Raw genomic sequence first — 27,028 nt, 5'->3', positions numbered from 1 at the left:
CTTTTCTACGTTTAGATACACAAATACTTATCACTGTGTTACAGCCACCTAGTGTATTCAGTACAGTCTCACGCTGTACAGGTCTGCAGGCTGGGAGCAATAGGCTGTACCATACAGGCTTGGTGTGGAGTAGGCTACACTAGGTGAGTGTAAATGCACTATGATGTTTGCACAAGGATGAAATCACCTAACAACCCATTCCTCAGAATGTATCCCTGTTAGTAAGCAATGCATGACTGTACACACCACACACACATACACACACACACACAATTATAGGATATATAGATATAAGAGAACCAATAGGATATATATTATTTTTCTGGAGAACTCAGACTCATACACAGCATAATTGGTGGAGGTTTTATGTTGTGGGTGTGGTTGGCATTAATTCCCCAGTTATCATAATGTATGGAATTTTGATGGAGAAAAAAGTGCCCGATGCCCTCTGTGACCATGTCCTAGCACTTTTTAAATCGAGGAGCTGCTTGCACCAACATGACTCCGACGCTTCACAGAGCATGTTCACTGCCCAGGGACTCACATCCACATGGTCAAGGTGGTGTCAGGCTGGCAAAGCAAAATCATTGCTATTTGACTTTCAACTGTGAAATTTTGCAGTCATATTATGAGTCGTTCCCCTTCACAATTGTCTGGCTTACAAACTCCTGGGAAGGTGAGAATGATTTAGACTTTATGGGGAGTATGCTAGGTTAATCATAAGAACTGGGCTGCCGTGAAGGCTGGTGGGGCATTGACAGATGGTGTTCGCTTCTCCCTTTCTGATTTTCCTTATTTGCAGCCTGACATTTTAAAAAATAGATTTGCCTGGAGTTTTGCACATTTACGAAATCCATTTGAAAACTTGATGGTTGGAGAATGGAAATGATTTTATGGTTAGGAAAGATTGTCCACAGATGTCTTAAAAGGTAATGGAATGGTTGCTAATTCTGCCTTCGGCAAGAGCCACAACGTCCTCCTATTAAATAAGCCAGTCCAGTTTAAGAAGAATTAGATGAAATCAAAATATAGGATCCACATCTGCCCATCCATGGCAGCTTTTAATCTGCACGGGCGTTAGAAGTGGTGCAGTGACAGGAGGGCCAGCTCCAGGGAAAATCCTCCTGCTGCCTGGTGGAACTGCCATTTTCAAATGGAGTCCTGATTAAAAATAAATAAATAAAAATTAATTAGCAAAGGTCAATAATTACTGTATTACCATAGCTATAATGTACAATTTTTTGGCCCATACATGTGGGGAAGGAAAACGCATTTGATAAACAATAGCCATTCTTTGAAGTCTTTCCTCGGAAAGTTTTCCTAGCTAGTTGGAGTGAGGTGGCCATTGCCATGTTTCCTGTGTTTTGTAGAGCCAGTCCTATCCATCTTTCACAGCTAGAAAACCTGGAGTGATCTCCCACATCCTTCTTAGGCTCAAGAACCTGCGTTGGCTCACTATTAACCACTGCATCAAGTTCAAACACTTTCTTGACTTTCCGATCCCTGCAGGTGCCCCTCCGGCATCTCTACTTTCAACTTAGTCTGATTTTCCACTCCTCCACTCCTTCCTGAGTCCCACCCTAGTTCCCCCTCTGCTCCATGTTGAATCCTGATTCTTCCAGGATGCCTTCCCCAGCCATCCCAGCCTATGGAGTTGAATTCTCAGTTCCATTTTAGAATTATCTTTGCATTGTTTCACGGGTTCCTTCCTTCATGTTTTCATTTGTCTGACAGATGTTTATTCAGCACCTTCTAGCTGCAGAAATAATTGCACACCAGTGTAATGTCTGCAAAAAAAAAAAAAAAAAAAAAAAAAAGACTTGCATTGGGGGCCAATGATAGGGGTCGCATAGAGCAGCCACGATGCTGGTGACATTTCACAAAGACCTGGCTCTCCAGGAGAAGGGCGGGTTCCATGAGATGCAAAACAGGCCACTACATACCAGGTCTGGAGGTCAGGAAAGAGGTGAGCACTGGCTTTTGAAGTCATTATGAGAGAAATCAATGATTGATATTAAAGCATTTTGAACAACTCTAAAGCACTACATGAGGGTTATAAGATTCTACACCTAGTGCTGTGTAATCCTTTCCAAAGGAAGCTAATGGTTTGAACCCCTGCTGTAGTTAGGGGTTACTGCGGTGGGCATTTCCACTGACATTATCACAGTCAAATGCAAGCTTTCCTGGTAAGTCAGGTATTATCATCTCTATTTCACAGACAATAAAACTGAGGCTCTGTATAGCTAAGAAACGTGCTAAGGCCACAGAGCTAGGACATGATGGAGCTAGGATGACTCCAGGTTCATCTTTGGAGTTCCTCCTGAGGTGCAATGCGTCTTCTCGTGTCCTGTCACCAAAACAAACTGAGGAATTTAATCATTTAAAGGTTATTTTTGGCTCCATAACAAATGCAAGTTGAGGTCTGTTGGCAGAGTCTGGCTCAAAGGAAGCTACAATTCATCAGTTCCAATCACCGAACAAAGAGTTCAGGGACAGCCTGAAAACACTGGATGCTGCTATTGACCCTGGGTGGAGAGGGAGTGGGAAACACGCCTGGAAAAATTGGCATTTGGTTGCTAATTAAAACATTTTTAAAGATCTTATTATCAAAATACCTATTGAGGTGGACATTCAAATCATTTTACTTACTGCTTATGGATCACTTTGCTTAAGAACGGAGTAAAACGTGGATGCATGAACATTTTGTGAAAGTGTAATCATTAAACTGCGTCAGATGATGTGTCCATTGTTTTCATTTCTCTGTTATTAAGGGTTTAGGGGAAAACAATTTAAAAAGAATTTTAAACAAACTCCCAAACCTTCAGTTTCCAAAATGAGATTTAGAAGTTTTGTCTTGGTAAATACATACTTTGCAGCGATTATTGAATCATTTTGATTTCTGGGGACATGATTTAGAAGCACTGCATTTGTGGAAAGCGCGTGTTTAACACCTTTGTGGTTTGAGGGTCCCCTCATCTTTCTTCATTTTCCCTGCTCTCTTGTCTTTGTGCTGATTTTTCATCAAACCCAGTGGCACAGGAACCAGAGCCCGCTTCCATCACTCTCCGGGTGCTTCTGTCTCTAAGTGCCCGTTTTTTCTTCTGAACATCATGATGCCATCTATCAAACTTCTAAACAGGTTCCCACTTTGCCTTGTAAGGCTGAGTCTTGGTGCTTCATTTTCCACAGCAATCCCAGTATTAGAGAACAATTAATGATGTCAGCTTACTGGCATCATTTTTGAAATAGTTTCTGTTACTGAGAATCTTTGCAGGAGAACGACAAAGGTGCAAACACAGACCTTTTCTCAATAAGCTTCAGAACCAGGATTGGCCTTTTGATAAATGCTTTCTGGTAGTTGTCTTTAAGGGGCTAATTTTTCAAGCTTAAAGAGGGAGAGAGAGAAAGATCTTCAATTTTCCAGGTAACTAATGACTTAAATGGAAGAAAATGAATAATTTAATAAAAAATATGTTGGCATGTCTTAAGTCACGTACATTTGGTTCCTGTACCAGGTCCCTCCCTCCGTGATGAGCAAAGGTATTTTCATTTGGCAGATTAGGCTATTTTTGAATTCTACTTATTACACTAAATTGAACGCCATATTATGAAATCCATTTCAACTTTTATGGACATCCCTGCCTCCTCCAGGGGCTTCTTTGGGCATTTGGTTTATTGGGGAAGAGTCATTTATTCCCTGCAACGATGCCCACGGTGCTGGCACATTACAGCAAAGAAAATAAGCCACAAAATTCAAGTTCTTATTGCAGACTAGTATCAACTTACATGATTTTTTAAAATAATGGAAAACGTTAGAATATGACATCCTAGGGAAGGATAGAAGATTCTTGCATATCTAATCAAAATGTTATCATCCCCGAAACATATTTATCATATGACCTTTGTCAGCTGCTTCATAGTAAAGAAATCCTTTCAAAAAGGCAAAAGTTTCAAACGGAGCATTATGGGCTCGAAGAAATTCACAGAAAAGAAATTGCATTTTCAACCAGAGAGCCTCAGTGCTAAGGCTGCACTGGGGAGATCACTATGACCCTCTTGCCGTTGTCTTAAACTGTCAAAGTTTGACTCCTTTTGGATTTTTGAACAATTCAAAAAAGATCCTTTCATAAACAGTTTCATAAACTACGACATATCTAATTCCTGGGCTTTGAACACGGAGCTAAGTACAGCACAGGGAGCCTACTGAGAATTTCTCCTGAAACCATAAAGCAATCTAGGAGGTGAGTTACCACGCTGTTGACACAGGGAATGGAAATGGAAATTCTCTAGGAGTCTCTTCCACCCCAAGTTCTATGCGCTGCTTTGCCTGATACTTGTTGATTGGTGTCGTATATCTTGATGTTAGTATCCCATTTCAGAAATGTTCTGACATTATCTATTTGGAAGTTCGAAACACAGTGTAAAACTCCCAGTGCATTTGAGCACAGGTTTCAGTACAGCAATCACAATGCCCATTTCCACTGATGCAAGATGCAGGTTTGAACCATATTCCAATAGACTCTACTCCTAAGTCGATAGAAATCTGAAAGTCTCTGTGGCTAGCAGGGTTAGGAGGGGCTGACTCCTTCCTTCCCGAACACCACCTCATTCCTCTTATCAACTCTGCCTAGTGCTCGGCAACCAGGGGGCTGTGGCTGTGGAATATGTATGAAGAACAAATGATCAGGAAAAATGAGGTGGAAAAAATTTTTTAGATAGCAGAACTGAAAGGAAATGAAACAATGAGGATTTGAAAAATGCAATTGAATACAGGTTTAACCATTAAAATGATTGCACGTCTCTAAAAGAGAGTAGAAATAAAATGGCTGGAATGTGTTTACTTTTTTAAAGATTCAGGCTCAGTTCACAAATGGCAAAGCACATTGAATCAAAACTGACCTTTTGCATTACTAGAATCTAGAGATTTTATTCATCTAAGAACCCACTGTACTTTGGAATTAGCCCGTGGACTTACTGGCACGGGGTGACCAGAAAAACTGTTAGATTGCTGATCCTAAAATCACCTTTAAATGCATATTTAGACTTCTTCCGATTTATTTTTATCACACAAGCATGGGTAGACGCCAAGGAGAATCCTCAGTTACTATGTCTAGCTTGTTAATAATCAAGTTATATTTTTCCAGTCATTGGCATTTTCAAATGCTGCAAATGAAAATCAAATTTGCAAATGTGACACATTCAGGGAAACGGTATCTACTATTTCCTTCTCAGACAAAGAAAGACAAGTTTTTAATCAGCAGTCAACTCCGCAGTCTTTGGAGTTGGTTTAAACTAAGTCAGCAACTCTGATTCTTTTATTTGAAGAACAAATAGCAGGATAAAATTCCTAAGCCCTAGAAATATACCATCATAACTTGCCACCCAAAGATTTCAAATTCCTCAATTGAAAAATGCTAACACAGTCTTTTCTCTGTCTCCCTCTCTGTCCTTCCTCCCTTCCCTCCTCCCTCCTCTCCTCTCCTCTCCTCTCCTCTCCTCTCCTCTCCCTCTCTCTCATCTTTCCTTCTTCCCTTCCCCTCCCTAATCCTGTGTTCTTAGGAATTGGGAATATTCTTAGGAATATTGATGCTAGGAGATCAGTAATTTTTTGTAAGGTTTGGTTCTGTCCATTTCATAGCTGAGTAGCCTTAGACAAGTAACTTGACCTCTGTAATCCTTACTTTCCTCTTATAAAATGGGTATAATGATACTCATCTCACAAAGCTGTGAGTTTTGTTGCTGTTGTTTTTGTTTTGCTTTGAGGTGGAGTCTTGCTCCATTACACAGGCTGGAGTGCAGTCGTGTGATCTTGGCTCACTGCAACCTCCACCTCCCAAGTTCAAGCAATTCTCCTGCCTCCGCCTCCCAAGTAGCTGGGAATAGAGGCACACATCATTATAGCCAGCCAATTTTTGTATTTTTATAGAGATGGAGTCTCACCATGTGGGTCAGGCTGGTCTCAAACTCCTGACCTCAGGTGACCTGCCTGCCCTGGCTTCCCAAAGTGCTGGGATTACAAGCGTGAGCCGCCATGCCTGGCCAGAGCTGTGAGATTTAGAAGGATGACACATGTAAAAACACACAGCACTGAGTGTCTACACACAGGAGACCCTTGTGTTGTTCCAGACTCTTGGTCACAAATAACAGCAACCCAGCTCACTGCTGTTTATTCAAACAAGAGAATTTGTTGTCACAGAGAAACGAGAAGCCCAGGGGTGGCTTTACACTCATGATCAGATCTGGTCATATCCAGGGGCTCGACAATGTGGTTTGGGCTCTGTTTCTTTCTATCTCCACGTGACTTCCCTCCCTGAAAAGATGGCCACCGGCGGCTCACGCCTGTAATCCCAGCACTTTGGAAGGCCGAGGCAGGTGAATCACAAGGTCAGCAGATCGAGACCATGGTGAAACCCGGTCTCTACTAAAAAAAAAAAAAGAAAACATTAGCCGGGCACGGTGGCGGGTGCCTGTAGTCTCAGCTACTCGGGAGGCTGAGCAGGAGAATGGCGGGAACCTGGGAGGCGGAGCTTGCAGTGAGCCAAGATCGTGCCACTGCACTCCAGCCTGGGTGACAGAGCGAGACTCCGCCTCAAAAAAAAAAAAAAAAAAAAAGATGGCTACCAGCAGCCCCAGAGCCACATGGTCCCTGCTTTGTGCCCCAGCAGGAAAACACACCTCCCTGCAATAACTGTACACCCACTCGGGCGGGAACTCTGATCAGTCCACCACTATGACCAACGGGAGATTTGCTGTACACAAAGAGACAGTAGAGCTTGCACCTAAAAGCCATCAATGTCCCCTGTGAGGCCCAGTAAATGCCAGCTCTCATTCTCCTACGGCTGCTACTCATCAAAGAAGCAATAAATCATAAATGACTCTAACACCTACTGCTGTGTGATCTTACCAAGTTACTCGACCACTCTGCTTCCTCATTTCTAAAGCTGTGATCATGACAGTACTTACCTGACAGGGTTGCTGTGAGGATGCAGAAAGAGGATGGGTACAAAGCGCCTAGCCCAGAGTCTGTCACTTAAAAAGTTATCGTCATTTTCAAATATGGTTACACATTTTTTTCCCATGGGGACGCATCCTGAGCCTTGGGCAATTTTGTCATCTTGTAAACATCACAGCGGACTTACGCAAACTTAGATGGAGTAGCCTATCGCTCTCAGGCGGCACACCTTCGTGTACTGAACACAACAGGCTATTGTATCACATAGTATTTGTGTATCTAACCATACCCAAGCCTACACAAGGTAATATGTTGCACTATGACATTATGATAGCTACAACTTCACTACATGATAAGAATTTTTCAGCTCCATCACAATCTTATCGGTACCACCATGGTGCAGGCAGTTCATTGTTGACCAAAACATCATTATGTGGCGCATGACTGTATTATCATTAATTTCTACAAGTCCTAATCTTTCTAGTTCTTTAGTATCTTAATGAATCTCCAATAAATGTGCTAATTAAGATTAATTCCTAAGACAAAGAACCAAGGCACAGACTTGCCAATGCTTTTGCTTGGCCTTGGGGCAGGGACAAGGCTAGGAGAGTGCCCTGGGTTGGCACCAAGTTGTCTCACTGTCCAGCCTCATGAAATGCGTCCCCTTGTCAACAGCCTCCCTGGAAAGCTACAATGCACAGAGTCAGATCCACCGGGCACTTATTTAGTGGCCAGAAACTCCCTCTACTGCTTCGCAGAAGATGGTGCTGCAGGAAGCAGAGTACCCTCAGCCACATCCTCACCAGGGCCTCCCCAACCTAATCCATACACAGCTGGTGGATGAAGAGTTGCGAAGACTTAAGTTGAGACAGCAAGTGAGTATGCAGTGCTCAGCACACAGGGCTCAGGGGCTGGCACACAGCAGGTGCACCATCCCCGTGAACAGGGAAGATACAGACTTGGTGGCTTACTACCTCATGGTGATCCTGCCCTTCTCACCCCTTCCCCTTCATTCCCGTATCAGACCTGTTCTCCAGGCCATGTGGGTGCATGTGACCATGGCTGGGAAAACACCTCATTCCCCTACCCACCATGATTGGTCCAGAGCTTGTTCTAATCATCCATGGTAGGCCAATAGGAGCCCTTCCCTAAGATTCTTTTTGGGGGAAGCTGGGAGACAGCTTTGATGTGGTTTGATACACCAATACCATTGTGTATTTCAACTCTGGGGGCACAGAGCTGAAAGGATGTAAGCCTCACTCCTGGGTGGGTAAAGCCTGCCTGGAGTTAGGGAAGATGAGAAGAGGAAGGCCTGCGGAGGGCCCAGAGAAGGAGAGCTGAGCCCAGCTTCTGTGCCCTGGACTCCTCCTGCCTTTTCTTCTCTGGGCTGTAGTTCACTTTCTAATAAAGGTTCATGTGGGTTTGGCAGCTTTGGTGTGGGCCTCCTTCACCTGCACCATGAGGAGCACCAGTAAAGGCCGCCCGACATGCCCTCACCGAGAAATGAGCACCCTCAGCTTCACAACTTTCCCCTACGCCTGCCAGGAATGAAGATGCTGTCCTATTCCTGTCCAGTGGGCTCCTGGACAAAGAAGGGAGGATCTCTCGTTTCCAGGGGCTGCTGATCAGACAGATGGAGGGATCATTCTGAAGACCTCAATGTCTGTCATTCCCCACTCCCAGATTGAGTGGGGTTATCTCAGGCCAAGAGACAATGGGACAGACGGCCCTGGCACCAGCCCCAGCACCAATTCTGCCACTCAGGTGGTGATCACTCTCCCACATTTGCCTCCTGTTACTTTAAACCAGTGGTTCAGTGCGCTAGGCTGGATTGAAGCAGTTACCCTGGAAGGAAATATAGCCACTTTTCCTTTCTAAATTTGTGTCTTGGTACTGAGACAGAACCCTTAGTGTGGCTGTTTTTCCTGCCTTAATTTCATGTGTGGTTTCCCAGTCAGAAGCAAATGACAGCAAATCACAATCTCAGCATCACAATCCCCACGTCTGTTGCTTTAATTTCCAAGTCACAAAAGCATGGGCGCTTCTGGGTCGTCCCAGTGGGGCAGGGGAGGGGGGAAACCCACTTCCTCCTAGCGACCCAGGTGCACACTCCCCAGCTCTTCACACCACTTAAAAGATTCTGCCCAAACTGCCAACCATGTGTTACAAACAAAGCCCTTCCCGAAAATGGATCAAAAACACTTTGTAATGAGTGTAGGAGCCGGTTTAAAAAGGCCCAACATCAAACAAAATCCCAGTCCTGAGTCACAGACACTCAAATAGCCCCTCCCAGGCTGGGAAAACATCCTCCAGAGTGCTTCCATTTGTGTGAGTAGTTCTCCAAGCCAACGTATCCAAATACATACACCTGATGAGTGGACTTCTCTTGTTTACATTCATTATATACATTCCTTGGACAGTCAATTGTCTAAAGTTGGAACAGTTTGGAGGGAAGAGCTATATAAGGTTTACAATGATCTTTGTCCACTAATTACTGGACAACTGGATCCAAATTCCACAAATAGCCCTGGTTCTTCACCTAAGTGGTGCTCCTCCCGCTAGACATCCAGTGCCATGCATTTTCTCTTGCAGGTCTTTCCTTGCATCATTCCTCCAACCCCAGCAGATATCCTGGCTGAGCTTGTCTTCTCTGTGAGGGGCTAAACTGCACACTGGGGTGCTTGAGAAGGGTTTGATGGGCCGGGCACGGTGGCTCACGCCTGTAATCCCAGAACTTTGGCAGGCCAAGTCGGGTGGATCACCTGAGGTCAGGCATTCAAGATTAGCCTGGCCAATATGGTGAAATGCCGTCTCTACTAAAAATACAGACAAATTAGCTGGGCATGGTGGTATGTGCCTGTAATCCCACCTACTTGGGAGGCTGAGGCAGGAGAATCGCTTGAACCCGGGAGGCAGAGGTTACAGTGAGCCAAGATGGCACCATTGCACTCCAGCCTGGGGAACAGAGAGAGACTCCAATTCAAAAAAAGGAAAAGAGAAAAAAAAAATAAAATAAAGAAACGGGCTTGCTGCAGGGAGAGTCAGCACAGGGAGGGGCCTCCTTTGCACTCCCACTGCCCCCGCACATCTCCTGGGTAGAGCCCTGCTTCAGAGAGCAAACTGTTTCCTTATCTGTGCGCCATTCCACTACAAGCCCCACGAGGGCCTGCATAAATCCATCTCCAGGCCCTGCACCCACAAACTGGCAAAGGAAGTTTCAGGAAAAGTCTTTTGAAGAGGAGTCTTTGGGCTGCCTCTGGGTCATTTCCTTAGGAATTATCCTCCCCCCCCTTCTTGACACAAAAAGGCCTGAAGTGTTCCAGATCTCGACAGGAGCTCCCAGGGGCTCCTGGCAGGAGGATGTTCTGCCTCTCTGGAGGAATGCAAGAGCCAAGGAGCCCCTCCTGTTTTAGTTGCACCCCCATCCCCTTTCTCCACCCCGCACCATTCCCTTACCCTCTGTGTGAGGCAAAGCCTGAAGTCCCTCCTTCCCACCCTTCCTCCTGCCTGAAGTGCCTCCTTCCTGTCCCTTCTCCTGCCTGAAGTCCTTCCTTCCTGCCCTTTCTCCTGCCTACTCATGGATTACACTCCCTACTGCAGTTACACTACGATGCCTCTGCCATGCTGACAACTAGTGTCACACAGGAGTGTAATCAGAAGCACCTGGCACCCAACCCCGGTACTGATGGCCCCCACCTTTTCATTTCAGGCTTCTTCCTCCAGAGTGCTTGAGGCTCCCTGGCCTCCTGGCCTCTCCCAGGTCCAAGGCGCTGACTCCAGCTCTTGGCTCCAACATTTACAGGAACGCTGGGGCTAAGAAAATCAATTGTGTTAATCAGCAAAGCCCTCCACCAGAGATGCTATCCTAAAAGCAAACCATATGTAAAACACTTAAAGTGGGGAGCTCTGTGGTATGTTTCTTTTGTTATACGACCATCACACATTTGTCCGGAGTTTGGGGCTTTCAAACCACATAAGGTTTTATGTGATTGTTATAAAATCCTTTCATTTCCCAAAGGTAGGGTAGTAAGGATTAAGGTTGACTACTGAAGACAGCTTTGTTGTAAATGGTCTCTAATGTCACAAAAGTAGCTTGGGAAGACAGGCTTATTAAACAAATTTCTTGGGTTGCAAATCATTAGAAGCAATCGCATGTCGTGTTCATTTGCTTAACCCAAAAGGTATCTATTTGGACGTTTAAAGAAACTATGCAAATTAACATTGTTCCCAGTGCCCACAAGAAACCTGGCTGATCTTAAAGGAAATCCAGGGAGCTCCTTGAAGAAGTCGGAATGGAGTTGAGCATACCCTTTTGCGGTTTTCCCACCTCTTTTGTAAAAAGTTCTTCATAGGAATCTGTGTCTGGAGAAAAAGGGGTTGTGAAGCTGTTAATCTGAAGATGGGAGACCTCAAAGGAATCTCACCCAACTAGTCCTGTGCTGTCGTCCTATCAACAGAGAAGTCAGGGGTTGCTCAGGGAGGGGTAGGGCTGGCACCACATCTGAGCCTCCCTGTCCTGTGTTCCTTAATCTTCAGTGGACCCGGTGACCTCCTGGCTTTGGAGCCATCCTGTGTTCCTTTAACAGTAGGATGAACACGCAGGCGATGATGAGATTGTAATGGGACAAGGGGGAGAGGCATGGGGCTCTTGATGAAAACATGGGTTTTTGAAATTACCATGATGGGCCGGGCGCAGTGGTTCAAGCCTGTAATCCCAGCACTTTGGGAGGCCGAGGCGGGCGGATCACAAGGTCAGGAGATCGAGACCATCCTGGCTAACATGGTGAAACCCCGTCTCTACTAAAAAATACAAAAAAAAAAAAAAAAAGAAATTACCATGATGAAGGGAGGAGCTTGCACCAGCAAGTGTAGGGAGTATGGGTTTGAGTTCTGCTCATCGGACAGCGTAAGCGGTCACATCCTTGAATCCTGGTCTTTTGCAGGCCAGTCATTGGTCAGGTGGTGGCCTTTTTCCTCTTGCCCCTCTACGCTGAGACCCACATTCGGCTCCTGATCTTGGAGACCCTGACACAGTCCTTACCACTGAAGTAGCTGTGGCCCTTCACATAGTCCTTCCCACCACACCAGCAAGGGGACTGAGTCCTGTCACTGGAGCCAGGGCCAGGTCCACAAGTCTCCCCAGGAAGCCAGCACTCTCTCGTGGACCACCTCCCCATTCCCACAGGGCCCTCCTAAAGGGCCTTTGGATGACCACATTGGCCTTCTTTCCTAGGGTGGGGAATCAGAGATGCTAAGACTGGCCAGTCTCTTTTTCTTAAGAGTTTAGGGATTCGTCTGAAAATATTATTCAGATAAATGTATGAGTCCTGTGTTAACTGCAAAACTACTTAACAGCACACTTGCTAGAATAGTGGTCGGCACTCTGATTCCATTTCGGCATTGTTTTTCCTTTGGTTCTATTAGGATCCCGGTTCTAACTGGGTCCTGGCAGTAACAGGCTGTAAGCGGCCCGGTGTACAGCATTATTTCTTAGTAGTATGGTGCGGTGCTGGTGGTTTATTTTCCCTATGCACACATGCCCTAATATGGAAGGATAGTTTGTATACACGCACGGTACATTATCATAAGACTCCTTTACAGAGTATGAAACTGAGGATTAGAGAAGTCAGATGAGTTTCCCAAAGTCTTACAGAAGGCTAATAGAAAAAACCAGAGCCAAGGCCAAACATGTTTCATCTCTCCTTCCACATTAGTTTAAATGTGAATGGCTGCTTGGAACACAGTGTTGAGAAGGATTCCGAGGCCGTGTCCAGGCTCAGTGGGGAAAAAGTGCCTTGTTTTGACCATTATACCATGCACTCAGGGTCTAGTTTATTTTCCACAAGCAGCTATTTAAAACATGTCTCATCCAAGGCACGGTCCAGGATGGGGAACCTCAGAGGATAAATGATGCAGCCTGTATTGTCACCGGGGCTCATCCCAAAGCAAATCCTGCTGAAGTTCTCCTCTGAACAACTCTTACCACTCATGCTAATATGTTGGATCCTGCAAGTCACAAATATGAAGGTATAAGCATTGGCCAAATCCCAGCTGGGAAGCTACACTGGGAAGGCGAAGACCCCTTTCCATTAAGATAACAAACAGAACCTAGAAGGCCCATAGCATGGTGCCTTAGAGCATGTGGGCATTGGATGGGATCCTTGAAACTGCCAAGGGGTGTGTGACCTCTCCGCAGCCTCCAGGGATGATACTACCCCCTGGGGTGGTTATGCCAACCATATTAGAGACAATGGTTTCTGTACCCATTGCCTAAGGCTGCCATAATAAAGTGCCACACACGGAGTGGCTTAAAACAACAGAAACCTATTGTCTCACACTTCCGGGGGCCAGAAGTTTGAAACCAAGGTGTGTTAGGACCCTGCTCCCTCAGAAGGCTCCAGGGAAGAGTGTCCTCTGCTCCCTCCGAAGGCTCCAGGGAAGGGTCTGTCCTCTTCGGCTTCTGGTGGCTTGCAGGTGCAGCCCTCCAATCCTCCTCCCCAAGCGGCCTTCTGCCTATAAGGACACGAGCCCTACTGGATGAGGGGCCCACTAATTGATGGCTTCATTTTAACTTGTTACCTCTGTAAAGTCCCCATATCCAAATATGGTCACACTGTGAGGTACTGGGAGTTAAGACTCCAACATAGCTTTTCTGGTAGACACAATTCAGCTTCTAATAATGTCTACACAACCCCAAGCAGGGCCTGGCACCCTGTGCGCTTTCTGCAGAGCAGCTGAGTCAGGCCCTGGCCGTGTCTAGGCCATCGGTGACTGCAGCGCCTGGACGGGACCGCCCACCACAGGCCCCGGAGGCTGCCCCCAGAGCCCCGTGACAGGGTCTCTGCTGGTCTGAGGGTCCCTGACCGGGGAAGCGGCCTCAGGAGGGGAGAGACTCGCGCTCCGGGCTCAGTGCAGCCGCCCCAAGCAGGACTGGGATTCTCACTAAGCGGGCGCCGTCCTACGACCCCCGCGCGCCTTCAGGACCACTCGGGCACGTGGCAGGTTGCCTGCACGCCCGCGGACTATCCCTGTGACAGGAAAAGGTATGGGCTATTTGGCAAACTAAGGCACAGAACCTGAGGCGGAAGCTGGGAAGGCGCTGCCTGGCTTGTAGCGGCGCTGCCTGACTTGTAGCGGCCGAAGGGCCAGCGGGTTCAGGCGCACAGAGCAGCTACCGATGCGGCAGCACCCGGGTCGGCGCGTCGGCCTCCAGCGAGCCTGCGCAGAGTGGCTCGGGTCCGGCGCCGCCGCACTGGGCATGCGCCGACCCGGTCGGGCGGGAACACCCCGCCCCGCCCCGGCCCCGCCCGCGCGCCCTCATGGGCTCAACGCTTTTCTCAGGTCCTCGGCTCCGCCCGCTCTAGACCCTCGCCCCACGCCGCCAGCCCCGCGCCCCTCGGCCCCGCCCCCGCGCCCCGGATATGCTGGGACTGCCCGCGCCGCTAGAACGCTTTGCGTGCCAGCGCCCGCAGGTCCTCGCAGTCCGCACCGTTTGCGACTTGGTGAGTGTCTGGGTCGCCTCGCTCCCGGCAGAGTTGCTGGGCTCCCCCTCGGGACGGCGGCAGTCTCGAGTGGCCCTGCAGGCGCCCTCACTCGGGTCTGGGGCCGCCCTGACCGCCACCCACCCCGGGCGAACTCCAGGTGCGTCCCAAGTGCCTCCAAGGTGTTGCCCAGCCTTCCCCGGGCCTGGGGTTCCTAGACAGGCTGCGCTGCAGTGACTGTGGCCTGGCGTGTGGCGGGGGTCGTGGCAGCCCCTGCCTTACCTCCAGGTGCTGGCTCCAGGCCCGGGTCCCGGTTCTTCCTGCCTCTCCATGTTGTCAGCTTTCCCTCCGCCAGCTGCTCCGGGAAGCTTCCAGAAGCCCCTGCGCGGGCCTTGGCTTGCAGCAAGCCTTTAGCATACTTGGGCAGAGTCCCGTATTTCCTTCCTGCTGGAGGCCAAGTTCTAGGGGCCTCCTCCTAACCATGGCTGGTGTTTGTGTACCTCACACCCTAATAGTATTCATCAGTACCTAGAGTAAGCAAGGCTTGCTGGAGGGCCACACACACTGGGCACCGTAATTCCCACGTTGGTAATAACACCGCAGAGGAGTTCTGAACTATGTATTTCGCACTCCTGGGTTCATCATCTCCTGAAATCTCAGGGTGGTGGTTGCTCTCAGTTGCCTCAGCCGGGTAGCTGGCTTTCTGTCCTGGAAAGCAGACTTTGTACATGTGTGTGCAACCTTTGCCTTCTGGGACCATCATCAGACTGAGGGAAGCGGCTTGGTCCAGAGAGGGGTCACCACAGCTGTTCTCAGTAGAATGTTAAGCAGAGAGAGTTAAGCACAGAGAGCTGAGGATTAGACTGGTTATTTACATAGACATCCAAATATAAACCTATAGAGTATCGCTGAGGTCAGACTCTCCTGTCATCTGCCCCATCCCTGGGCAGGTGACTAGGAGATGGTTTTGTTATTTTCAGGGCCCACTCAGTGGCTAAAACACTCTGAGAGATGAACAAGATTAAAAAAAGAAAAAAGGCTTAGCACACTTGGTGGGTGGGGCTGTGAAAAGTTTGAAGGAAACGGGTCAAGAGCCTGGCTGATTGTTAACAACACATTAACTCAGAGGGCCAGGATACTTGCTGGGACCCGGAGCCTGCCTGCAAGTAGCAGAGGAGAGCTGGCCTTACTCTGCCGCGTGTCGTGTCTTCTGGGCCCTCCCTCTCCTGTTGGAATTTGAGTAGTGGAGTGGTGTCTGCCACAGTCAGGGGCCTGGATGAAGTAGGCCTCCAGTACAAAGCTATACTCAGGTACTTTTCAATGTATATATTTTAATAATAATAAAAAATATCTGGGCCAGGCACGGTGGCTCACGCCTGTAATCCCATCACTTTGGGAGGCCGTGGTGGGTGGATCACCCGAGGTCGGGAGTTTGAGACCAGCCTGGCCAACATGGTGAAACCCCGTTTCTAAAAATACAAAAATTATCCAGGCGTGGTGGTGCATGCCTGTAATCCCAGCTACTTGGGAGGCTGAGGCTGAAGAATTGCTTGAACCTGAGAGGTGGAGGTTGCAATGAGCCGAGATTGCGCCATTGCACTCCAGCCTGGGCAACGAGAGTGAAACTCTGTCCCAAAGGAAAAAAAAATCTGTATCACAATAACAATTTAACTAATAGTATTAGGCACTACTTTAAAAAGGCTTTGCTGTTAGTAAGGTTGAAAGAAATAGAGCCCTAGGTACACATTGGGTAGCACTTGGTTCAGCTGCTCAGATTCTTGAAACTTGTTGAGGTCTTACATTGATATCACCTGGGGCTTACCTTTCATTGGTTCGGTTTCCTCCCCAGGTGTCTCAATCAGGGCCTCCTCTCTTCTTTTGCAGGGAAGAAGGGGGCAGGCAGGCCTGAAAAAGAACTTGCCTTCCCCATTGCCCCCTCAGAGTTTGTTCCTCTTCAGTCTTCTTCCCCCCCTTTCTTAGGACACCAAAGCCCTGACTCTTCCAGTATTTTATAATAAAATCGACTTACTAAATTGTCCTGTTTTGCAGAGGACATACGTTTAGGAGCCAGTGATTCAAACCTTCCAGTTTTTTTTTTTTTGGTGTTAATACCCTTTTCAGTTTATAGTATATTCTGTTTGATAGAAAGAAAATGGAGGCAAAACTGAATTTTCTGCATTATCTTTTCCTTTAGCATTATTCTTTGTTTTTGCGCTTCATTCTGACCCCCTTCCCCAGCATAAAATTCCTTGTTCAGATCCACTTGCCCTGAGGTTTTTGACTTCCCTTTGGGACTCTAGTTCCTCCAGGGGACACATTGAGCCTCCCAGACCCTGAAGGGCCCTGTGCTCATTTGGCTCTTGGGCTGCTGCTATGGTCCTTCCTGACTCTCCGTTTCCTGGGACAGATAGCTTTTGATCCAGCTACTTTCTGGGCTCGGTCTCACCACAGAATATTATTTTATTACTTTTAGAGACAAGGGCTCGCTCTGTCACCCAGGCTGGAGTGCATAGCTCACTGCAGCCTCAAACTCCAGGGCTCAAGCAAACCTCCTGCTTTGACCTTCCGAGTAGCAGGGACTACAGGTGTGTGCCACCATGCCTGGCTAATATATATATATTTTTTAGAGGCAGGGTCTCCCTATGTTGCCTAGGGTGGTCTCGAACTCCTGGACTCAAGTGATCTTCCCTCCTAGACCTCCCAAAGTGCTGGGATTACAGGCATGAGCCACCATGCCTGGCCCTGCAGGGTATTATTTAAACCAGACCTGAAGGATTTAAAATCAGAGACACATAAACCATAACCTGATCGTGGGGTGAGAGTGGTCTTTATATAGACGCTCATGATGTACAGTCCAGCCCTACGCCCCACTCTTGGTTTGAAGTGAAAGGGTTTATCTGGGATGGAGGAGGTTTGAGCTGTCCAGGAGGGCCGTTGGTTGGCATGAGGAGTTTGTGAACCTATGCTGTTAGCTCTGCAGGCCTGTCTTGGGCAGAGCTATGTAGAAGTTGGAGACCTTGTGTTGTGGACCAAATGTTGCAAGATGTATGTTCTGTGGCTTTTCATTAACTGCTGCATGTCTGCTGGTTGGTGGAAATAGTTTGGTTTTTTCTTTTTTGACTTAAAAAAATTGACAGTACAGCTTATATAGGAGGGCTGCGTAGTTTGGGGAAAACTAATTAATGAATATAGTATGGAATGTAATGAATGACTTCCTCCTTCATAGAGCTATTAAAGTGATTTACGAAAAGGAAGAAATCATTTTTGTGATTTTGTTGATCTTTGAAGTATTAGAGTGGCTTTGGCTGGTGTGGATCACCTGTAAAGGGATCAAACACTGAGACCTGCCAAGGTGCTGGGTCCCGGCAGCAAAGCCGAAGCTCCTCCAGCTAAGTAACTGACTAGGCCGCCCTGGGGGCTGCCCATGCAGATGCTCTGAAGGGTGAAACTTGGTTTTGACCCCACAAGTTGTTTTCAGTTAAATCAGTGGCTTAACAGCAGAGCCGGGTTCTCCAAGGAGGCCTCATGTCCCCTTCACCTCCCCGCCGGAGGTAGCTGTTCTAAAACCAGTAAAAAATTCTACAAAAACATTTTCTTATGGTTGTTAAATTGGTCATGGTGTGTGTAACCACGAAAGGAATGGTGAGAGCGCGATAAATGGCTGGTGTGTTCACTCTCCTGCTCCTAAAAGTTTCTTGGTAGAGTAATTCTCTACCCGTGATGCTTGTGAAGTGAGCAGAGTCTCCCAGCCAGCCCTGTCGCCCATTCCCAGAAGCCTAGGCTGGGGGACACCCAATGGATAGTCCACCAGCGGCGTGGCGTGTAGAAGCAGGCACTTGTTAAATCTATTTGTTTTTATTATAGACATCGTTCTGCCAGTCACAGTAATGTGTTTATGGAGAATTTTCTGCAAGCACAGCGCGGGTGGCAGTTTTTACCAACAAATTGAGTCATATGCATAGAGGCTGAGAAAACTTTTACCTTATTGACAGATCAGGCAATTCTGGCACAGGATGTTCAGAGATATTTAGGTGGGTGAAGAGAGTGAATGAATCTCAGGGCAGAGAAGGAGACGGGGCATTATATGTTGAAATGTAATAATTGCTAGTTATTTATCATTTGTTTTTAAACTTTTAGCTACATTTTACTCCTCAACCAAAAGGACTCAGGTGGGCAGCCAGGGATGTCATGTTCAGGTGTCTCTCCTGCTTGTGTGGGGTAAGAGCCACCACTGGAATGCGGTTCCAGCAAGGCCTGACGAGTCACAGCCCCTTAAACCTGTTGCTCTCTGTAAAGTGGGGTCTTCACAAGCAACAGCGGCAGAGCGTTTCTCTGAGGGTGGCCTGGGCCCTCTGCATCAGAATTACTGTGGGTGCTGGCTAGAGAGGTCTCTTGATTATAAGGCCCCATGGCAGACCTACAGGATCAGAACCTAGGGATGCCAGGGATTCGGGCAGACCCTAGTGCTTGAGCACCTCTAGGGAAGTCCTTAGGATCCTCTGGGAAGTAGCACTGTCCGGCCCAGGCAAGCTCCGAGTCCCCGTTCCAGAAGGATCCATTGGCAGTTGGCATTGCTGCACGTTGTCTGTGCATATGGGTCTGAGTACGGTTTTGTAACTCCTGAGAGATGTGTGAATCTCTTCAAATTGCAAACCCAACATGTTATAGCATTCGAATTTTCCGTTTTGTGGTTATGACCAGATGCAGATGTTACCAAAACTTTGGCGTTCATTTTACAAACAAATGTGAAGCATGGACAGCCATTTATTTCACCCCCCCTTTCCGTTTGAGAGCGTTGTCTTGTTTTTATCCCCTGCTGGGTCAAAGCATTTTCCTGGTCTCAGGTGAGGGTTAACTTTCAGAGGCACAGCTGAATACATTTTGGGGCACAGCGTTGAGCTTTTCTACAGGAAGTGCCAGAGCCGTGTGTCGGAGTGATGCTGTGTCCCAGCTGGGTCACCCTGGGAAACTCTTGGCCCTCCAGGCACCTCCTCATCTATTGGGTGGGGACGATCATGCCTATTATGTCTACCTGGGTAAGTATAAGCACACGAGACAGTAAGTCCTTATTTTTTTAAGTCCATGAGCTGAGTCTCATGGAAGGATGAAATGAGAAGACAGTGAAGAACCATTTTGAACCCTTGTGTTCCCCAAGTCCAGTCCAAATCTTTATTTTGCAGATCTGCACACACCTAAGCCCTCACCGGGGACGTGTGCATGGTGGTCAGGAGTGCACCTTCTGGAAACAGACTGGCCTCTGTTTGGACCTGGCTTCACGAGTTACAATCCTGTGCCCTTGAGCAGAGTTACTTAACCTTCCAAGGCCAGGTTTCTCCAAAAGTAGGGCCAGGGCCAGTTCCCATCAGAAGGAGGCCTGGCCCTGGGGAGGCCTGAATGAAGGCAGTTGGTGTTTGTGGATACAGAGTGGCTCTGGTTTTGGTGGAGGCAGGACTAGAGGTTGGGGTCACTTGGCCACATTTGCCACCTCTGGTGTGTCTGAGGTTCCAGAAGGTCACAGAGCATTGTCTGTGTGCAGCATAAGGTAGTTCCCTATTCATTTGCTAGGTCTCTGAAATCCTTTTGTCTGTAAAGAGGCTACTGGCTCTGCCACCTGTTTCTGTCTTTTCACAGTAGACATTATCAAGGTGGCAGCATTCTGAAGGTTCAGGTGTGCCACATCAGCATAGAGTGGGCAGGTAGGCTTCATGTGTGCTCCTAGGGGCACTTGGCAGTTGCTGACAGCCCGAGACACTGTGTGGGAACCTTGACATTATTCGTCTGTTAAATTGAAAGAACTTCCCAAAGGACCAACACAGGATCCGACACGATGGCAGTGGCCAGGAACCAGCAGTGACACCAGCATGTGACAGTATTTTCCCATGTGTGACGGCCGTTTAGACCACAGCAGTGAGGGGTAACGCCGGTCGGCTGGGTAAGCTTGGTCAAAAATGGGAAGTCTGCAGCATTTCGTGTGTTTGTGGAAATGGGCCTGATTTTTATTTGGGGTGTCTCTTTAATCTCCTGTCATAGTTCAGCTCACCCTGGTGGTGGTTCTGGCCCTGCTGCGCTTGTTGCCTTGTACAGACCAGCTTAGGAAATGCTCACCATCACCCCATGAAGGAGAAGGCGCTGTGAGTGTCTTTGTTTTGCATATGAGGAACCCAGGACTCGGAGAGTTTGAGTGACTTGCACAGGCCTCTTGGGGTAGAGATAGAGTTTTGTTTTCAACCCAGATTTATTCGATAACCAGGCCCAGGCTCACAACCACTTGTGCCAGGCTGTCTTTGCAACGATGAACCTGAGAAACTGTTAGAAGTCTTTGAAGGGGCAAGACAGGGCATAAACAGACACATACCTGTTTATGTAGCTAAAGTTTTCTGAACATCAGTGTGACCCCAAGTGTTGCCTTTAGCATTGTGGGAAAAACAACGTGCCCAAATGTATTCCTACTTGAAGGTGTTGGGGACCCTGCCAAGGCAGACAACCGTAGGCGAGGCTGGGTGCAGTGAGGACTTAGGGATGGCAAAGCTGTCCCTGCGTGTGCCTTGTGCCTACCCCACACCCTACCAGAGAGTGGAATGACCAGGGCAGTGGGGCCAGAGGAAAGATGGGAGGATGCAGAGGGCCAGCCATGTCCCGGGACTGTGCACACGCCGCACTGTGTCCCTGCAGGCCAGGGACCCATGCCTGATTCCCTCTGAAACATTTGTGGGACTGCGGCTACTGGTCAGGTTTCTCCAGGTGGCCCAAGGGCTGGGCATTTTGAGCAGAATGGTGGGACTGTGGACGCGGATGCATCTGGGGACCTGGCCATAGTTCAGTTTGAGCAAGGTGTGGCAGGCATGTGGGGCTGGATAGGAAGGCAGAGCCAGTCGGTGGGGCCAGGGCCTAGGGAGCCCAAATGCTGCACTGGGTGAGGGGCTTTGGGAGCCTTGTGAGTGGGGACACCAGCCTGTCAGCGCTTCCCAGAGAAGATCATGGGGCTGGCAGGGGGCTGATTGGGGCAGAGGAGGCAGGATGGTGGCAGCAGGCCTGGCAGGGCGAGGACAGTTTCAGGAGGTATAGCTGGGGTCAGCCCTGGTGGCTTCTGGTGAGAGCTGAGCAGGTGGGAGTCGGAGAGTGTGGTTATGAGGGACTAAGTTTAGAATCGCTTTTCTTATTGAGAGAGAGGAAAGCCTTGGTGTGTGTGCTTTTTATGTGAGGGAAACCAGATAAAGGATCTGGCCTTGGAAGGGTAAACAGGCCCCCCTCTGCCCTGCCTGGCTTCTGGGTTCTGAGGCGGGAGATTGCCCGACTGCAACCACGTTCAGGCGAGGATGGCAGCAGTGGACCCAGGCTCATTGCCATTGCTCCCACCCCAGCCTGTCTCTGTTAGGGGCAACCTGTACGTCCTGCAGGAGTCGCGGAATTTTAAAAACCAAACTGTCAGGTGTTAAAGGTATAGTCACATCAGAATGCAAATTAGAACTAGTGTGTACTGGGGCCGAGTTTCCTTAAACACCATGACATGTTTTGTGGGCTGGTGTGGCTGAGCGTGCCTCTGGGCAGCAGAGATTGACAAGGATGGCTGGGCTTCCTCCGGGCCCTGGGCTCGCCTCGGCAGCCTTGTCTTTGAGGGGCTCCCCGTGTGGTGGGGAGACCTGCTTGTCGCACCCACACATTTTGTAGATACTGGTGAGGGCTGGCTAGACCGAATGAGGTGAAGAGCTTGGCCTTTGTTGGGGGGGCTTGGTAAGTGGTTGAAGATGTTGAAGAAGGCCCCTCCGAGGAGGTGGCTTTTGAGTGGAGATTTGAACAGTGAGAGGTGGGAAGGTCTGGGAAGGAGGCTCCCAGGTGAGGAGTGAGAGCTGCAGGTGCCTGGATGGCTGCAGATCAGTGTGTTGGAAGCATAGATGGGAAGTCCTAGAAGGAGGGTCACGGGGTGGGGGGGTGGGGTGCATTGAGGCCACTGTTGCAGGCCTGGATTCACTCTGGGAGTGTTAAAGCCAGGGTCTCAGCCTCCTGCACTTGTCATCTAGTTAAAGTTGTGCCAGCAGGGCAGGGCTGTGTGTCTGGCTGACAGGGGATCAGATGAGAAAGTGTGTGCCACCCTCAGCAAGGTGTGTGAGAGGCGTGGGGCACGGCGGATGCAGCGAGTCTTATTAGTAAGGCCTTTAACGCTCAAGTGGAAGGTCCTAGAATAATGGGCAAAGAAAAGGAATGATGTATTTCTAAAAGTGACTGAATTTAGCTAGCTATCCCAAGAAAAGCCCATGTGTGCTATTCCTTATTGTGCAGAAAAATTCGTTTCTGTCACCATTGTGTTATCAACAGATTAAGCCGTTGAGTCAGATGGATGCTGTGGTTGTGTGGGGTGCGGGCCACTCAGCACACTCCCAGTGCCTCTGCAGGCCATCAGTCTCCAGCCCACGCCAGCCTGAGAGGCAGGTGACGTGGGAAGGGAGGGGCTTCCCACCAGGACACAGGAGGTTGCTGAGGAGGCCGCTCCCATGGTGCCACTTCTGAAATAAGGAAGAACTGTTCCTTAGAAGGAATGCACAGGTTCTGAAGTTAATGTTCTTACAGAATGTTCTTACAGTTTAACGTTATCCACCCTCTTGGCCACAGTTGACCACCCTGTGGTCGTCCTTGGCTCAGCAAGAGGACAGGCTCTTGGAGAGCCACAGTCTGTGACCATATTCATAGGTGACCAACCATTTGCCAGGAGGCAGGACTTTCCGTGCTAAAACGGGGATGTCCCAGGCAAACTGGGGTGGGTGGTCCCTGCCTCCCTCTGCTCTCATTCCAGGGTCCTCCTGGGCATCACTGCTGTCACTTGGCAACTAGCTTGCGTCCACCTGGGCCTTGAGGCAAAAGCAGTCGTTTTCTTTTCTTTTTTTTTTTGTCCTCCGGAAGCATGGGCTTGTAAGCCTTCCTGTTGTATTTTGCCATGAGTGTGATTAGAACGTCTCCCAGCCTGGGTCATTTCCCGTTAGCTGGGTGTGGCCCCCGCTGTCCTTGTCGCATGTTTTGGAGTGTTTGTCACTCCACAAAGTCTTCGGGGTCATGGTTCTCACTTCCTCAGACATTTTTCTCTCCTGGGTGTGGGGATCTTTTGCTCATGAGACTTTCCTTCTTTGGGCCTGAGACGCTTCTGCCCCAGCTGTGAAGGTCGTGACAGTTGCAGCAGATAGCTTCTTGGAAAGGTGGAAGGCTCTGGTGTTGGCCAGGGAGAAGCAGCTCCATGGTCTCCAGGGGTGTCCTGGGTTCTCAGGAATCCCGCGGCTCCGGGGGGAACCGCTGTCTGGGGCAGTGCTGGTTCCATGGTCTGTTGGGGTTCCTGGGTGCTCACACTGCCCCAGTGTAGCCGGATGCTGGGACCCATCACCAGGCTGCTGGGAGTGGTCAGGTAGAGAGGTCAGCTCTGGGACCAAGACCACGCTGGGGCTGCAGGGCTCGGCTGGAGGGGGTGCTGCCCTGTGTGTCCTGCCGCAAGGGGTCGGGGACCCTCCCAACTCAGGGTGTCCTGCACACCCACACCGCCTCCCTCTTCTATCTTTGAGGCACCTGGGAAGCTTCTGGACATGTTGAACCCACACGAGACTGAGTGGTGGGGTCTGCCATAGGAGTGGCTTAGTGAGGACCAGAAACAGTTTTGAGCTGGGCACTGGCACAGACAGGGTGAGAGCCAGCTGCATAGTCCTCACAGCCTCCCCGCCTGTGGACCCCACTTGCAGACCAGGCAAGTCTGCGGCCTTGTGGGACCCCGGCAGTGCTGGCCTCCTGCATTTGGGCCTCTGCATCTGTGCTCTGCTCTGAGGTTGGGTGAGTGGGGGACCCGTGTCCCTCTCTTCCCAGAGCTGCCTCTGCTCTATCCTCAGGGAACCTCTTCTGACCTGATCCCCACCCAGATGTCCTCTGCTGCCCTCTCTCTGAATCCTCCCCACTCTCATTTCTTCCAGAAGCTACTTCAGCCCCCATGATCCCTCCCTCTCTGGGGCCCTTCACACATCACTGTTTTCTACTTGGCTTGTATTGTTTCCATCTCTTGATGGTGGGATGCTAGATTGGATGCTCTCCAAGGCCTGGTGTGTAGCTTCTACTTAATGGAAGGTCCAGCACAGCGTGCTGTGGACTGAAGCGTGTCCCCAAGATGCATAGGCTGAAGTCCTGACCTCCAGTTTGGCTGTATTTGGAGACAGGGCCTTTAGGAGGAAATTAAGGCTGACTGAGTCACAGGAGTGGGATCCTACTCCACTAGGATTGGTGGCCTTGGCGGAGAAAGAGAAGATCACTCCCTTCTGCACCGTGTGAGGACACAGCAAGGAGAAGGCTGTCTGCAAGCCAGGAAAGGAGCCCTCACCAGAAATGGAATCAGCCAGGACCAGCAGCTCTCACTTGCCAGCCTCCAGAACCATGAGAAAATAAATGTCTGTTTGTTAAGCCCCCAGTCTGGCATTTTGTTATGGCAGCGCAGGCAAACCAATATATAGGTGAATTACAGACTAAAGTTGTTTCAAAGGCACAAAACTCATCAAGGGATTGTGTATGAAGTTGGAATTTGGAGCTGAGGATAACTTTGTCATCAGACAGTGCTCCAAAAAGTCACTGTTGTCAGGTTTAGCTCTTGGCATCCCAAAAGATGTGAGTGTATCGTGGTAAAAGGCAAATAACAAACAGAAACCCAGATTTCATGACCAGAAACATCAGTGGTGGTGGGAACAGGATACAGCAGGCAAAACAGGAGACCCCAGAGGCCAGCAGGCCATGGAAAGGCCTGGTGCTGTCCTGGCCCTGGGTGGGCATGCTCTGGTAAGCAGTAGGGGAACCTGCACCCTGATGGGAAGGAGAGACCAGCTCAAATGCTGCAAGACTGAGTTTTTTAAACTAGTCTCTACAGGTTTATTGGGATTCTTTTTGTTGGTTTATTGATTTTTTTTTTTTTCCCTCCAGATTGGTCAGTATACACACTCTAATCTGGCCTGGTTCAAAGGACAGCATGTGGTCGTCTGGTTGGACACCAGCTACGTCTCTCAGAACCATACTCTTTGCTGCTTTTCAGGCTAAGATAGCTCTCGGAGACTGTTTGGAGGTCTCTGTTGATTTAGGGACCAGCTTTCTTGCTGAAAGCCCCCTGGCCCACACCTCACCAAACTGGCTTATGTGGCTGCTGATGGGGCGACAGAGGAAAGGTAGATAGAAAAGGTTAAATTTACTTTTGTCTAACTCACCAATTCATGTCGTGGATTGTAGATCTGCAAAATATACAAAGTTCACAGGGATTTTATGATTGTTGCAAAGGAAACCTAAATTGTCAGCCTTTTACTGAAGGATGTTGCCGTTCCGAAGCTCTGGCCATGCCCCCATTCTGGCTGGCCGTGTCCCTTGCAGCACAGGCTGGCATTGTGCCCTTGGCGTTGGGCTTTGGGGGCCCAGCTGTGCAGGGAGTGGATGCAGGGTGAAGCCAGAGTCCTGGCTTAGGGCATGCGCTCTGCTTCCTGTAGTGCTCTTACCATTTGAAGTGTGGATTTGAATTCTTCGTTATCCTTTATTTATTTATTTATTTATTTATTTATTTATTTATTTGCACAGCTATGTTTGTCATTCAATTCCATAGTGAGAGTCTCTAAGAATATGATTAACCTTGAGGGTCATCTTATAATGTAATTATTAATGATTGATTCTGTTTATCCTTGAAATCAATAAGAGAGGCATAATGGTTTGGTCTGTAGTCGGGCGTGATTTCTTACATTTCGTAAACACGGTTCTGTGACAGCAGTTGTATCGGTTTATTACCCAGAACATGTTTGATGAATCTGAAGTGTATGATTAGTTTTATGTAATTATTGTGATACGTAGTGTTCCTTACATGACTTATGTTAATATGGCAAATAGTGTTAACATCTCCTGCCACTAATAGTTAGGGTGGGGACGTATAATAATTGATCTTCCTGGGAGTGCTATAATGTAAAAACAATTCAGGCTGTTGGAAGTATATTTTACAAGTGTGCATTGGGCCTTGGGGATGTTATATTGAAAAACCCAATTGTACAGTTACCATGGGAACCCAATTAGAATACATTGGTTGATTTTTTTTTTTTTTGTCTTTCATCTTGACCAAAAATCTAATGTATTTTAAATGTTTTCATATGGAACTGTAGTCATATACTGACTTGCTATGCCAAACTATTCTGCTCGTTTTTTCCAACTTTAAGCTAAAATAGTGAAAAGTTCTCGAGTGGATCCTTATGAGAATGTCTCCCAGAGAGAATTAGTCACGTTTTGGTGGAAAGGTTTGTGTGAGTGATGGTGGTAGAGTGAGGTTGTGGACAGCTTTTATGAAAAAAGGGAGAATGAGCATTTTCCTCTGAGGGCAGGCAAGGACCCTCGCGTTCCTCCTTTGGTGGAGGACATGAGTGTGTTTCTCCATTCTCAGGTTTGTAGACGGTGAGATTAGGTCCCTAAATGGCCCTATCGGTGTTGTAAAGGGGTAGGGCTGGGGTTGGGGTGGGCTAGAGTGCTGGGGTGGGATCTGTGTTTGCCCTCCTTGCTGGGGTCCTCACTTTCTTTGCTCTCAGAGCCTTTTGCACACTTAAAACTTATGAGGGATCCCAAA

The 27,028-nt window shown here is 48.5% G+C and overlaps 1 protein-coding gene and 1 long non-coding RNA gene across 9 annotated transcripts in view; one reads left to right on the top strand and one right to left on the bottom strand.

The window, feature by feature from the left end:
- Positions 1–274: 274 nt before the first annotated feature.
- Positions 275–11,665, bottom strand: LOC108519590 (uncharacterized). The gene is made up of 4 exons (XR_001882667.1): positions 11,630–11,665; positions 11,377–11,529; positions 10,649–10,765; positions 275–1,161 (listed from the first exon to the last, which is right to left on the bottom strand). It is a non-coding gene; the product is annotated as an uncharacterized LOC108519590 (long non-coding RNA).
- A 2,631-nt stretch (positions 11,666–14,296) lies between these two features.
- Positions 14,297–27,028, top strand: part of MGMT (O-6-methylguanine-DNA methyltransferase) — a 271,433-nt gene continuing 258,701 nt past the window's right edge. For 3 of the 8 annotated variants that reach the window (XR_001882666.1, XM_017858700.1, XM_017858704.1), the window contains exon 1: positions 14,375–14,454. Coding sequence is in view for 1 of the 8 variants with exons in the window: in XM_017858703.1 (XP_017714192.1) it covers positions 14,374–14,454 (81 nt within the window). In the remaining 7 variants the exon portion in view is untranslated. Of the gene's footprint in view, positions 14,594–15,556; positions 15,744–27,028 lie in introns of those variants that run through there. The other 5 variants (XM_017858703.1, XM_017858705.1, XM_017858701.1 and 2 more) reach the window with 5 other exon arrangements.

The sequence above is a fragment of the Rhinopithecus bieti genome, unplaced genomic scaffold, assembly GCF_001698545.2.
Source record: "Rhinopithecus bieti isolate Rb0 unplaced genomic scaffold, ASM169854v2 scaffold_42745, whole genome shotgun sequence".
Classification (NCBI taxonomy): domain Eukaryota; kingdom Metazoa; phylum Chordata; class Mammalia; order Primates; family Cercopithecidae; genus Rhinopithecus; species Rhinopithecus bieti.
Note: the sequence above shows the minus strand (reverse complement) of the source record. Positions and strands in the feature narration are given on the sequence as shown.